This window comes from Argopecten irradians, chromosome 15, assembly GCF_041381155.1.
Source record: "Argopecten irradians isolate NY chromosome 15, Ai_NY, whole genome shotgun sequence".
NCBI classification, from domain to species: domain Eukaryota; kingdom Metazoa; phylum Mollusca; class Bivalvia; order Pectinida; family Pectinidae; genus Argopecten; species Argopecten irradians.
In genome coordinates this window covers 32,826,682-32,842,719 of record NC_091148.1, presented here as the reverse complement: position 1 = coordinate 32,842,719, position 16,038 = coordinate 32,826,682, and the positions used below count along the sequence as shown (strand labels likewise).

Genomic DNA, 16,038 nt, shown 5'->3' with positions numbered 1-16,038 from the left:
CTACCTCCTGTCTATATACCTACCACCTGTCTATGTAACTACCACCTGTCTATATAACTACCACCTGTCTATATAACTACCTCCTGTCTATATAACTACCACCTGTCTATATAACTACCACCTGTCTATATAACTACCACCTGTCTATATACCTACCACCTGTCTATATAACTACCACCTGTCTATATAACTACCACCTGTCTATATAACTACCACCTGTCTATATAACTACCTCCTGTCTATATAACTACCTCCTGTCTATATAACTACCTCCTGTCTATATAACTACCACCTGTCTATATAACTACCACCTGTCTATATAACTACCCCTGTCTATATAACTACCACCTGTCTATATAACTACCCTGTCTATATAACTACCACCTGTCTATATAACTACCACCTGTCTATATAACTACCTCCTGTCTATATAACTACCACCTGTCTATATAACTACCACCTGTCTATATAACTACCACCTGTCTATATAACTACCACCTGTCTATATAACTACCACCTGTCTATATAACTACCACCTGTCTATATAACTACCACCTGTCTATATAACTACCACCTGTCTATATAACTACCACCTGTCTATATAACTACCTCCTGTCTATATAACTACCACCTGTCTATATAACTACCACCTGTCTATATAACTACCTCCTGTCTATATAACTACCACCTGTCTATATAACTACCTCCTGTCTATATAACTACCACCTGTCTATATAACTACCACCTGTCTATATAACTACCACCTGTCTATATAACTACCACCTGTCTATATAACTACCTCCTGTCTATATAACTACCACCTGTCTATATAACTACCACCTGTCTATATAACTACCACCTGTCTATATAACTACCTCCTGTCTATATAACTACCTCCTGTCTATATAACTACCACCTGTCTATATAACTACCTCCTGTCTATGTAACTACCTCCTGTCTATATAACTACCACCTGTCTATATAACTACCTCCTGTCTATATAACTACCACCTGTCTATATAACTACCTCTGTATAACCTACCTCTGTCTATATAACTACCACCTGTCTATATAACTACCCCTGTCTATATAACTACCTCCTGTCTATATAACTACCTCCTGTCTATGTAACTACCTCCTGTCTATATAACTACCTCCTGTCTATATAACTACCTCCTGTCTATGTAACTACCTCCTGTCTATATAACTACCACCTGTCTATATAACTACCTCCTGTCTATGTAACTACCTCCTGTCTATGTAACTACCTCCTGTCTATATAACTACCACCTGTCTATATAACTACCTCCTGTCTATATAACTACCACCTGTCTATGTAACTACCTCCTGTCTATATACCTACCACCTGTCTATGTAACTACCTCCTGTCTATATACCTACCACCTGTCTATGTAACTACCACCTGTCTATATAACTACCACCTGTCTATGTAACTACCTCCTGTCTATATAACTACCACCTGTCTATATAACTACCACCTGTCTATATAACTACCTCCTGTCTATATAACTACCACCTGTCTATATAACTACCACCTGTCTATATAACTACCACCTGTCTATATAACTACCTGTCCTGTCTATGTAACTACCTCCTGTCTATATACCTACCACCTGTCTATGTAACTACCTCCTGTCTATATACCTACCACCTGTCTATGTAACTACCTCCTGTCTATATAACTACCACCTGTCTATATAACTACCTCCTGTCTATGTAACTACCTCCTGTCTATATAACTACCACCTGTCTATATAACTACCACCTGTCTATATAACTACCTACTGTCTATATAACTACCTCCTGTCTATATAACTACCTATTGTCTATATAACTACCTCCTGTCTATATAACTACCACCTGTCTATATAACTACCACCTGTCTATATAACTACCACCTGTCTATGTAACTACCTCCTGTCTATGTAACTACCACCTGTCTATATAACTACCACCTGTCTATATAACTACCACCTGTCTATATAACTACCTCCTGTCTATATAACTACCTCCTGTCTATATAACTACCTACTGTCTATATAACTACCTCCTGTCTATATAACTACCTCCTGTCTATTATAACTACCACCTGTCTATATAACTACCACCTGTCTATATAACTACCACCTGTCTATATAACTACCACCTGTCTATATAACTACCACCTGTCTATATAACTACCTCCTGTCTATATAACTACCTCCTGTCTATGTAACTACCTCCTGTCTATATAACTACCATCTGTCTATATAACTACCTCCTGTCTATATAACTACCTCCTGTCTATATAACTACCTCCTGTCTATATAACTACCTAATGTCTATATAACTACCTCCTGTCTATATAACTACCTCCTGTCTATATAACTACCTACTGTCTATATAACTACCTACTGTCTATATATAACTACCACCTGTCTATATAACTACCACCTGTCTATATAACTACCACCTGTCTATATAACTACCACCTGTCTATATAACTACCTCCTGTCTATATAACTACCTCCTGTCTATATAACTACCAACTGTCTATATAACTACCACCTGTCTATATAACTACCACCTGTCTATATAACTACCTCCTGTCTATATAACTACCTCCTGTCTATATAACTACCTCCTGTCTATATAACTACCTCCTGTCTATATAACTACCTCCTGTCTATATAACTACCTCCTGTCTATATAACTACCATCTGTCTATATAACTACCTCCTGTCTATATAACTACCACTTGTCTATATAACTACCTCCTGTCTATATAACTACCTCCTGTCTATATAACTACCTGTTGTCTATATAACTACCACCTGTCTATATAACTACCACCTGTCTATATAACTACCTCCTGTCTATATAACTACCTCCTGTCTATATAACTACCTCCTGTCTATATAACTACCTCCTGTCTATATAACTACCTCCTGTCTATATAACTACCACCTGTCTATATAACTACCTCCTGTCTATATAACTACCTCTGTCTATTAACTACCTCCTGTCATATAACTACCACCTGTCTATATAACTACCACCTGTCTATATAACTACCTCCTGTCTATATAACTACCACCTGTCTATATAACTACCACCTTCTATTAACTACCCCTGTCTATATAACTACCTCCTGTCTATATAACTACCTCCTGTCTATATACTACCCCTGTCTATATACTACCACCTGTCTATGTAACTACCTCCTGTCTATATAACTACCTCCTGTCTATATAACTACCTCCTTCTATATAACTACCCCTGTCTATATAACTACCTGTCTATTACCCTCCTGTCTATATAACTACCACCTGTCTATATAACTACCACCTGTCTATATAACTACCACCTGTCTATATAACTACCACCTGTCTATATAACTACCACCTGTCTATATAACTACCACCTGTCTATATAACTACCACCTGTCTATATAACTACCACCTGTCTATATAACTACCTCCTGTCTATATAACTACCACCTGTCTATATAACTACCACCTGTCTATATAACTACCACCTGTCTATATAACTACCACCTGTCTATATAACTACCACCTGTCTATATAACTACCTCCTGTCTATATAACTACCACCTGTCTATATAACTACCACCTGTCTATATAACTACCACCTGTCTATATAACTACCACCTGTCTATATAACTACCACCTGTCTATATAACTACCTCCTGTCTATATAACTACCACCTGTCTATATAACTACCACCTGTCTATATAACTACCACCTGTCTATATAACTACCACCTGTCTATATAACTACCACCTGTCTATATAACTACCACCTGTCTATATAACTACCACCTGTCTATATAACTACCTGTCCTGTCTATATAACTACCACCTGTCTATAACTACCACCTGTCTATATAACTACCACCTGTCTATATAACTACCACCTGTCTATATAACTACCACCTGTCTATGTAACTACCACCTGTCTATATAACTACCACCTGTCTATATAACTACCACCTGTCTATATAACTACCACCTGTCTATATAACTACCACCTGTCTATATAACTACCACCTGTCTATATAACTACCTCCTGTCTATATAACTACCACCTGTCTATATAACTACCTCCTGTCTATATAACTACCACCTGTCTATATAACTACCTCCTGTCTATATAACTACCACCTGTCTATATAACTACCTCCTGTCTATATAACTACCACCTGTCTATATAACTACCACCTGTATATATAACTACCACCTGTCTATATAACTACCACCTGTCTATATAACTACCACCTGTCTATATAACTACCACCTGTCTATATAACTACCACCTGTCTATATAACTACCACCTGTCTATATAACTACCACCTGTCTATATAACTACCACCTGTCTATATAACTACCACCTGTCTATATAACTACCACCTGTCTATATAACTACCACCTGTCTATATAACTACCACCTGTCTATATAACTACCTCCTGTCTATATAACTACCACCTGTCTATATAACTACCTCCTGTCTATATAACTACCACCTGTCTATATAACTACCACCTGTCTATATAACTACCACCTGTCTATATAACTACCACCTGTCTATATAACTACCTCCTGTCTATATAACTACCACCTGTCTATATAACTACCACCTGTCTATATAACTACCACCTGTCTATATACCTACCACCTGTCTATAACTAACTACCACCTGTCTATATAACTACCACCTGTCTATATAACTACCACCTGTCTATATAACTACCACCTGTCTATATAACTACCACCTGTCTATATAACTACCACCTGTCTATATAACTACCACCTGTCTATATAACTACCACCTGTCTATATAACTACCACCTGTCTATATAACTACCACCTGTCTATATAACTACCACCTGTCTATATAACTACCACCTGTCTATGTAACTACCTCCTGTCTATATAACTACCACCTGTCTATATAACTACCACCTGTCTATATAACTACCACCTGTCTATATAACTACCACCTGTCTATATAACTACCCTGTCTGTCTATATAACTACCTCCTGTCTATATAACTACCACCTGTCTATATAACTACCTCCTGTCTATATAACTACCTACCCTGTCTATATAACTACCACCTGTCTATATAACTACCACCTGTCTATATAACTACCACCTGTCTATATAACTACCACCTGTCTATATAACTACCACCTGTCTATATAACTACCACCTGTCTATATAACTACCACCTTCTACCCACCTGTCTATATAACTACCACCTGTCTATATAACTACCACCTGTCTATATAACTACCACCTGTCTATATAACTACCACCTGTCTATATAACTACCACCTGTCTATATAACTACCACCTGTCTATATAACTACACCTGTCTACCCACCTGTCTATATAACTACCACCTGTCTATATATACCTAATCACCCTGTCTATATAACTACCAATATACTACCACCTGTCTTAAATACCACCTGTCTATATACTACCACCTGTCTATATACTACCATATAAACTGTCTATATACTACCACCTGTCTATATACTACCATTATATCACTACCCCTTCTATATATACCACTGTCTAATAACTCACCATAAATTGACAACCTTTATAACCCACCTATCCATAAAATATTGACCCACCCTATCTATATCTCCTATATCTCTATCCATAAAATATTGACCTACTCTATCTATATCTCCTATATCTCTACCCATAAAATATTGACCCACCCTATCTATATCTCCTATATCTCTACCCATAAAATATTGACCCACCCTATCTATATCTCCTATATCTCTACCCATAAAATATTGACCCACCCTATCTATATCTCCTATATCTCTATCCATAAAATATTGACCCACCCTATCTATATCTCCTATATCTCTACCCATAAAATATTGACCCACCCTATCTATATCTCCTATATCTCTACCCATAAAATATTGACCCACCCTATCTATATCTCCTATATCTCTATCCATAAAATATTGACCTACTCTATCTATATCTCCTATATCTCTACCCATAAAATATTGACCCACCCTATCTATATCTCCTATATCTCTACCCATAAAATATTGACCCACCCTATCTTTATCTCCTATATCTCTACCCATAAAATATTGACCCACCCTATCTATATCTCCTATATCTCTACCCATAAAATATTGACCCACCCTATCTATATCTCCTATATCTCTACCCATAAAATATTGACCCACCCTATCTATATCTCCTATATCTCTACCCATAAAATATTGACCCACCCTATCTATATCTCCTATATCTCTATCCATAAAATATTGACCCACCCTATCTATATCTCCTATATCTCTACCCATAAAATATTGACCCACCCTATCTATATCTCCTATATCTCTACCCATAAAATATTGACCCACCCTATCTATATCTCCTATATCTCTACCCATAAAATATTGACCCACCCTATCTATATCTCCAATATCTCTATCCATAAAATATTGACCCACCCTATCTATATCTCCAATATCTCTACCCATAAAATATTGACCCACCCTATCTATATCTCCTATATCTCTACCCATAAAATATTGACCCACCCTATCTATTTCTCCAATATCTCTACCCATAAAATATTGACCCACCCTATCTATATCTCCTATATCTCTACCCATAAAATATTGACCCACCCTATCTATATCTCCTTTATCCCCACCCATAAAATATTGACCCACCCTATCTATATCTCCTTTATCCCCACCCATAAAATATTGACCCACCCTATCTATATCTCCTTTATCCCCACCCATAAAATATTGACCCACCCTATCTATATTCTCCTTATCCCCCATAAAATATTGACCACATACCCTATCTTTATCTCCTATATCTCTACCCATAAAATATTGACCCACCCATAAAATATTGACCCAACCTATCTATATCTCCTATATATCTACCCATAAAATATTGACCCACATACCCTATCTTTATCTCCTATATCTCTACCCATAAAATATTGACCCACCCTTTATATATCACCAATATCTCTATCCATAAAATATTGACCCACCCTATCTATATCTCCTATATCTCTATCCATAAAATATTGACCTACTCTATCCATATCTCCTATATCTCTACCCATAAAATATTGACCCACCCTATCTATATCTCCTATATCTCTACCCATAAAATATTGACCCACCCTATCTATATCTCCTAGATCTCTACCAATAAAATAATGACTTACCCTATCTATATCTCCTATATCTCCACCCATAAAATATTGACCCACCCTATCTATATATCCTATATCAATACCAATAAAATATTGACCCACCCTATCTATATCTCCTATATCTCTACCCATAAAATAATGACTTACCTTATCTATATCTCCTATATCGATATCTCTACCGATAAAATATTTACCTACTCTATATATACAATCAAGGCATACAATATCTAATTTTGAAACCTCTTAAACCTGCATGCACAACTTTGAAATGTTGAAGATCACACTATACTCAAATGTTTTTCTTAATTCTAATTAATTAAAAATAATTCAGTTATATATAAAATCATCTGAAATTGTATAGTTTTAATGAAATCTAGTTGTTATAAGCTGTATAATATGCTTCAATACATGCATCAGTTAACATTTATTTATTTCTTACACTGACTAACAAATTAAAAGCTATAATTAATTCGTACGTGTTTTTTTTTCCTTTTCCTCGATCGTCTTGATGTGATGATTTTATTACATGTCTCCCTCAGATATCATACATGTATATTGCATCATTTATGTACTGTATCTAATATATATTTGATACATTGTATAATAGATATAAGTAACTTTATTTGTAACATTAATAATTTAACAGAAAAAAGGATTAGAAGTTGCATGACCATACTAATAATTAGTCTATACATCTAACTTATCACCTTTATATAATGGTACATGGGGTAACAGGGGTATACATGCATGCATAGATAGGCAGTGTAAAGTCATAAAGGTATATACACATATAGCTAATCATATAGCCCCAGGGGATCATCCCCACACTTACAGGTAAGTGTGACACCTTGTGTATTACCTGAGCAAACCCATAGGTACTGATGATATTACTTCTCAGGACTACAATGTATATATTTAGGGTGCAGTATATCAATAATTACCGTATACTGCATAAAGGGGGGATCAATATTTTATAGGGGGGGTCAATATTTTATGCATAAAATATTGACCCGGGTCAATATTTTATGCATTAAATATTCATCCGGGTAAGTATTCTATGGGGATCAAAATTTTATAGGACACCGGCTTAAGGTGGTGTACCGTATTTTCCGGACAATAAACCGCACCTGTGTATAAGCCGCAGAGGCCTTTTTTACGATTTTTTCAGGTTTTGTACACACATAAGACGCACCGTAATATAAGCCGCACCCAAAAGTTACCCATGTAACCATCTGTGTTTCATGTTTCTGATACGATCGATCTCAATTGAAGTACGGTAATGCTTATCGATGTTTATAATCACGAAAACTGTCTGTAAATTTATACTGTAAACATATAACAAATAAGAACTCACTATGGTGTAAATATCTTTAGCAAAATAGATTTGGTCATGTTTGTGTTCGTTGTTTGTTCTGCCATTACGTAAGCCTACTTCTTGTGTGTAAACAAACATGGCGCCCGTACGAATCCACGCTTACTCTCTCTCATATTTCAGCATGCCGGTTAAAATACTTTCTTCAGTATGGATATGATTTTATTTTATCTCTATTTTGATATATTTCGCGTATTTATTATATTGATGTGTAAAGGATTACTATATTATCAAGGCTTGCATCATTAACCTGAAACTGACTTCGTTTAGAGTGTTCTCGGTCAATTTGCCATCCCATGATGCAATTCACCGAAGCCTTATTTTTGTAAACTTCCGGATATTATTTCGTGGTGTTTGCCGCTACAGAGATCAATTAAATGGTTTTTATATGACTCTGCGGTGTTTTACACTCGGTATAATGTTCTAAATTACATGTGATTTACGTGTATAAACTTGATTGCTGATTATTTCATTAAAATCACGCCGACAGGATTCTGGGAAATTCCCCTGTTGACCCACATATGTGAAACACGTGTGCAAGTTTGTTTTCATGCTTACTCTCGCTCATATTTCAGTATGCCGATAAAATGCTTTCTTCGGTAACGTTATGCATAGGAATGGATTATATATCTTTTTTGATATATTTCATGTATAAAACATATCTTTGTGAAAAGAGTTACTGTATCAATCGACTTCGTTTAGAGTGTTCTTCCACTGTTTGTAAACTAGGTATCCCATGATGCAATTCACTGAAGCCTTATTTTTGTAAACTTCTGGATTATGACCTCGTGGTGTTTGCCGATACAGAGATCGATAAAATGGTGTTTTATAGACTATTTGATGCTTATATCATTGATATAATGTTCTATATAACATGCAAAACACGCGAATACACTTGATTGCTGATTATTTCATTGAAATCACAGCGACAGGATTCCGAGAAATACACATGTTGACCGAGTGTAACATGTGTGTAAGTTAGCAATAGCAGTCATTCAGAAGATCGTTTTCTTGCTGTCCGCGAACATTTCTTGCACACACATAATATTTAAATAATATATTTAACTTATTGATTGATATTTGATGATTATGACGTTTTAATTATCATTTTCTTGGTAACAATCCTGCAACAAATTGATAGCGAAATTAGTCCGCCATTTTGTTGTGACTGTAAACAACCACGCTTCAGTCGGCCGATTTTCCGTGAATTAAACAATTTTACGATTGATCATGTATCTGGTACGTTATTATTTTTATCTTTATTATATTTTCATCACATGTTATCTTTTAAACACTTTTTACAGTGATTTGGTGGATGTATAACTTAACAAAACTGGCGAGTAAAACTAAAGATTTTCACATGTGAATCACGACGTAATCATGCAAAAACATGGTCAGATTTTTGTTTTCGTCCACGGATAAGCCGCACTGATGTATAAGCCGCACTACCGATTTTCAGGTAAAAAAGTAGCGGCTTATACTCCGGAAAAAACGGTAAGCACACAGAACCCCCATTTTTCTGCCTGATTTAGAAAGAACACCCATTTCCCTATTGATATGCAAAATATTGATAAAAGTTTAATACCAGAACTTTTTCTATAGAGGGTTAAAGTTGGCAAAGATGGCCGAAAATGGTGTATTTTGTAGCTCAAAATTTAGAGGTAGGGGTAGCATATGTGGTTAGTCTTATTAATCATAACAGGTTTTAATGAAGAGACTCGAAAATAAATTCTACAACCATCCATATATATCAAACTTCTCATTCAGAAATTATGGCTTTAGTTTAATCTCTCGTACAGGTGCTCAAAACGGCAAAATTCCCAATAAAATCCTAAATTTTGTCAACTAGGTATCTTTGAGTGACAATAGCTCAAAAACAAGCACAAAGACATATGCTTTTTCTTCAGTTTTCTTGTATGGTATGGACTCCTATCTCCAAAAATCTATATGAGAAAAAAAGTTTAATACAAGAAAATTTTGACTTCTCAGAGGAATACAGTAACAGTACTAACATCGTTCTGCAAATAGGACATATTAACTCCTTTCTGAAATGTAAGGGGTCAAACAGAGGTGCAAAATGCCATCTCCACCTATTTGAATACTCCAGTTATTCGCATATTTACTTCTGGAAAATACCCTATGCAAATAATCTGAAATCTGTTCAGAAATCCATTTATAAATTGAAATTATGACGCTATGTACCTGTAAAGAATTTGGTAATTAAATTGAGTGACAAACAACAAAAGTCAACAAAAAATGAAACTCTGAACATCGAACAATAACTCCTACCTTGTCTGTCAGGACCTGAACTATATAAAATAGTAAAACAGACCTACCTTGTCGGTCAAGACGTTGCTGACTGTCGACCAGCTTTGTACAGTAGGACGAAAACGTCTGTAGTTTGTGTTCGACTGCGGACAACTGCTGTAGGTGTTGCTGTGTTGAATCTGATTGGATCTGGACTTTCTGCTCCTGGTCCCGTAAAAGTTTCTCCATCGTATACTTTGAAAGCTAAATAATAGGTAACAAGACATTCTATGGATGAAGAGTACCTGAACCCAGAATGTACCTAATGCAAAATCATCAAACAGACCAATGTGAGATTTTGTGGTGATAGACTAATTATTTACTTTGATTGATATAGTAAGTATGGGATTCTCTTGACCTCAATGATTAACTAAACTAGAAGTGTGTCTACATATGGACAGATGGACAACCTGAATCCAACTATAACCCCAACCCCCTCCCCTCCACCCCCCTCATACACCATCCCCCTATCCATTTTCAGCACAGAAAATGAAAAGGACCTCAATTGTTTCCCAAAAAATCCATTCAAATGATACAGAGCACCAATTAACTCTGTTTTATCTGAGAAGGGCTTCATTTATTTAACATCGCACACAAATTCTGAAACACTGTACATTCTGACCACTGACCTGTAACCTCCGGAGTTCATCCTTCATCGCCTCCATCTCCTTCTCTAGACTCTCCTTCTGGACAGAATCTTGTCTCTGTTTACATAATTCACACATTTTAGAGATTTTCACTGAAAATCTAGGATAGAAGTGGGTGCTATTTACCTTTATTTGGGGAAGATATTTATAAAATTGAAAGAAAAGTACAAATCTTAAGGTAGTTATTCTGCTAATTCAAACATACAAGTGGAAATTGTGAGACCTTAGCCTAATTGGATGTTGTCATACAAACTTGGTCATTGCTTAAATACACACACCTAAATTAATACTCAGAAGTTAACTCGTGTTACCATGGTTCAGCATTTGAGTTATTATAGTTTGATCACGCAAGTCTTCAATTCATATCAGTGGAAAGTTGGGTCTACTATTTGCACCAGAAAGTCAAAAATTGCAATAATAAAGCCCTTCTATTATTCTAGGACTCTATGATCGCTGTTCTTTCTAATGTAATTCCAAGACATTAGGCATCGTTTATGGAGAACATATTGTATCCCTTTAATTGCTCAGCTTTCCTCTACCTAAACCTGATCCATCCTTAAATGATTGTCCTAGAAACCAAACAAACAAAACCAATTTTAATTGTTTCTGTTTCCAATAATAATGTTTGCAGTTCTTTCTGTACATGATATATATGGGAACAATTCTTACAGTTCTTTCTGTAAATGATATATATTATTTACTGGAACAATTCTTATAATTATGTTTGCAGTTCTTTCTGTACATGATATATATTATTTACTGGAACAATTCTTACAGTTCTTTCTGTAAATGATATATATTATTTACTGGAACAATTCTTACAGTTCTTTCTGTAAATGATATATATTATTTACTGGAACAATTCTTACAGTTCTTTCTGTAAATGATATATATTATTTACTGGAACAATTCTTACAGTTCTTTCTGTAAATGATATATATTATTTACTGGAACAATTCTTACAGTTCTTTCTGTAAATGATATATATTATTTACTGGAACAATTCTTACAGTTCTTTCTGGACATGATATATATTATTTACTGGAACAATTCTTACAGTTCTTTCTGTAAATGATATATATTATTTACTGGAACAATTCTTACAGTTCTTTCTGTAAATGATATATATTATTTACTGGAACAATTCTTACAGTTCTTTCTGGACATGATATATATTCCTTCTGGACATTATACATATATTATTTACTGGAATAATGCTTACAGCTTTCTCTTCCAGAACTCTCATCTTCTCTTCAAACTTTCTCTTTGTTTCAGTCAAGCCTTTGCTATTCTCATCTTGAAGATTCTTAATTCGGTTAGCATCAACGTCCTAAAAAAGAAAAATATTATAAAATAGGCATCAAAAAGATCTAGTTCTACCTGAGTAAATGATCTGTGGTCATGGCCACCAGGCCTAGAGCCCTTTTCTCCCTCTTTTCCCGCCCCTAAGGAAATCAACCAAATATGTAGGTCACATAACTAAATGTTACACAAGTTTAAACTGAAGTATAAAACTAGTTTGTTACTGCAAGCTATCTGTAGATTTTGTGTTAAGAATAAGAGACAATGTTTAAATTTTTTAAGTGTAAGTTTATAAGATGCAGTACTGTTTTGGATTTTTACTTACAATCTTTCTTTCTAGTTCATGTTTTTCTTTTATCAACATTTGAGTCCTTTCTTCATTTTCTGCTTCATTTTTCTGTAAAAGAAATTGTTGTATAATTTAGAATTGATAATTTTTAAAATAAAAAAGTCTTTAACAATACAAAATATATTTTTTTTTAATTTCCAAAATTCATTCCACACGCTATCTGCGTTTGGTAAGGTTACATAGTGGGACTGCAGTGAAAATGCAAATATTCACCAATACACTATCACATATTAAACACATGTATTTCAGTAACAGGAGAGGAGAAAATGTAGGGGACAGACCAGAGCTCAAACCTTCTACCAATTAATTGAGCTGTAGCTACCTGGTCATCTATGTTTGAGCTTTCCTGTCCCATTTTTAAGCTGGATAGTCCCAAACCCTTCTGAACTTGACCTCCTCCAATATTTCTATGAGTTCCCTACCCTTCTAGGTTTTAATTCCTCAACTATTTCCATGAGTTCCCTACACTTCTAAGTTTTAGTGCTTTCAGTATTTCTATGAGTTCCCTACCCTTCTAAGTTTGAGTTCCTCCACTATTTCTGTGAGTTCCCTACCCTTCTAAGTTTGAGTTCCTCCACTATTTCTATGAGGCTTGTCCGGAATCTGAAACTGTCCACCTGGTTCAGATGGAATTCACTAGAGACAGCAGCCATTGTCCAGGCATTTGTGGTTACATCATTCTTGTCACCTGTAAAATCTGAAGATATAGAAACTTCATTATCATCTCACTGGCCCCTGACTATATCCTATATTGAATGAATACTGATTGCGCATGCACCAAAAGCAAAATAAATTATTTTATATTATTTTTTGTGTTAGTTGGACATATATATACACATAAAACATCAATAATGGCTCAAATGATAAGTATCATTTATGCTTTGTCTGCAGTGGAGCATCTTTATATAATTTAATGACAGTTTTGTTTTATGTGATCATAACACAAGTGGAATAATACAACAGTGTAATTTGTCTAAACTGGATGTCTTTGGGGCAAGCATATTTGGCCAGGTCAGTACAGTATATAAATGCATGGATATATAAATCATATAGTAAAATGTGCCAAAATTGACAGGGACCCGACCAAATTAGACAAGGGCTTCGACAGGTTATACTTAAGTATACTTTATGAATAATAGTTAAGAATAAAGGAAAATTATCTAAATATTGAAAATTTAATGCTTGAACACATACCTTGCAAAAAATTAATCCTTTGAAAATTCAAGTATCTTACCCAAAGTGTGGCTACCATTGTAATTCTGTGAAGTCACCAACTGCTGACTGGATGGAAAACCAGCCGTTTGATGGTCTGTCATGGCTTTTGTTATCTTTTACTCTGAAGATAATATATATATTTCATTATTTCAATTCAAAATATTTTATTGCATAAACAAAAGGATCGCTAAACAGGCAGTGCCTCTTATGTATTTGCATATTACAGAGTTATCGCCCTTGTGGGTAGGTATTGATTGTGATGTCATGTGTTTGCAAGCGTAATGTCATAATTTTTTTAGAAAACTTTGTGAATTGTGCTCACAAAAATAAATAATGACATCAAAATGGATACCTCCCAGCAAGGGAGCCAAGTCTGTGATATGCAAAAACGGTATTAATCAAATGAAAATATAAATACAAAATAACACAGGAAATTAAAAATAAGTAACCTTCTGTCCAACAAATCTCTATAAATACCTATTTAAGTATACTATTGTGACGGTCAATTGGTCAAAACTCTGTATCCTAAAAATAACCTGTGGTTGTGTGGCTACCGTCTTAACTAGAACTACAGGCAGTACTATTATGAAATTAACTGTAGGGGAAAGCTACCAAGTATAATCAAGTCTGTTAACTTTTATTGATTATTTACACAAAACTATAGGAAACAATATTTTACTAAGCAAGTGTTCTGCCAATCAAATCTTATACTCTCCATAACTTCGGACAGGTTGTCAGAAAAGTGGATCAAAACATCGGCAGAAAATAATATCCGTCGAAACAGGTGACGTTAACGTGAATCTGGTTATTTGCGAAATTGTCGTTAATACAATTGCACGTAGACAATGGAATAATGTATCTTTGGAAAACCACATTTACATACATTGCAATGAATGTCAATAGAGAGGTTCACAAGGCTAAATAAGATTCTTCGAATCTTTATGACGATCCATTCCTCCCGCGGGACGTCACTCTCGGGATATCTCGCGCATGCCCAGAGCTGTTTTTAAAAACGAAAGTAAAAGCACAAATAATAATTCTGTATTATATTGATTATTACTTCAATTGTTGTGATATTATAAGCTTCGTGCTATCAAAATGCCATAAACAACGCTGTAAATAGGCTTACTGTAGATCTACATAGATATATCTTGTTTATGTTAAGTGTGTCATAATATGCCAAAATCCATTATCAGCCAGAGTTGTCGTTCTTCGCACTCATCTGTGTCTTTTTTCACGCTGTTGTAAAAAAGGGACGTCACATAGGGATTGAATGCATTTTTCTAATTTTCATAGCGGTTATGAATAGCAGAAGCTATCTACATATCCCGTGGAGTGCGTTAGAAAAAGTTTGCAAAGTTTACAAACAAAATTTATTCCATACCCTGGTGAAATTAAAAAAAGGATGCTAATACTAATTTTGCAGACTACTTGATAATATAAAATATGACTACGTCAAACTTTTGTTCGCAAACAAAATTTATTTCATACCCCGATGAAGTGAAAAAACATTGATGTTGATTTTCAATACTTAAATGAAGATAAAGTATCACTGCCAATCAGAAACTCGGACTTAATATGAAAACAAATAA

General features: G+C 34.9%; 1 protein-coding gene across 1 annotated transcript in view; it reads right to left on the bottom strand.

Moving 5' to 3' along the window:
• The window catches only part of LOC138308790 (myosin heavy chain, cardiac muscle isoform-like), a 144,618-nt gene extending 129,188 nt beyond the window's left edge, over window positions 1-15,430 (bottom strand). The window contains exons 1-7 of the mRNA XM_069249802.1: window positions 15,330-15,430; window positions 14,466-14,567; window positions 13,786-13,928; window positions 13,208-13,279; window positions 12,803-12,910; window positions 11,563-11,637; window positions 10,963-11,137 (exon numbers count right to left, since the gene is read on the bottom strand). Coding sequence (XP_069105903.1) covers window positions 10,963-11,137; window positions 11,563-11,637; window positions 12,803-12,910; window positions 13,208-13,279; window positions 13,786-13,928; window positions 14,466-14,547 — 655 coding nt within the window. The 5' untranslated portion in view covers window positions 14,548-14,567; window positions 15,330-15,430. The remainder of the gene's footprint in view (window positions 1-10,962; window positions 11,138-11,562; window positions 11,638-12,802; window positions 12,911-13,207; window positions 13,280-13,785; window positions 13,929-14,465; window positions 14,568-15,329) is intronic.
• Between the last annotated feature and the right edge of the window lie 608 nt (window positions 15,431-16,038).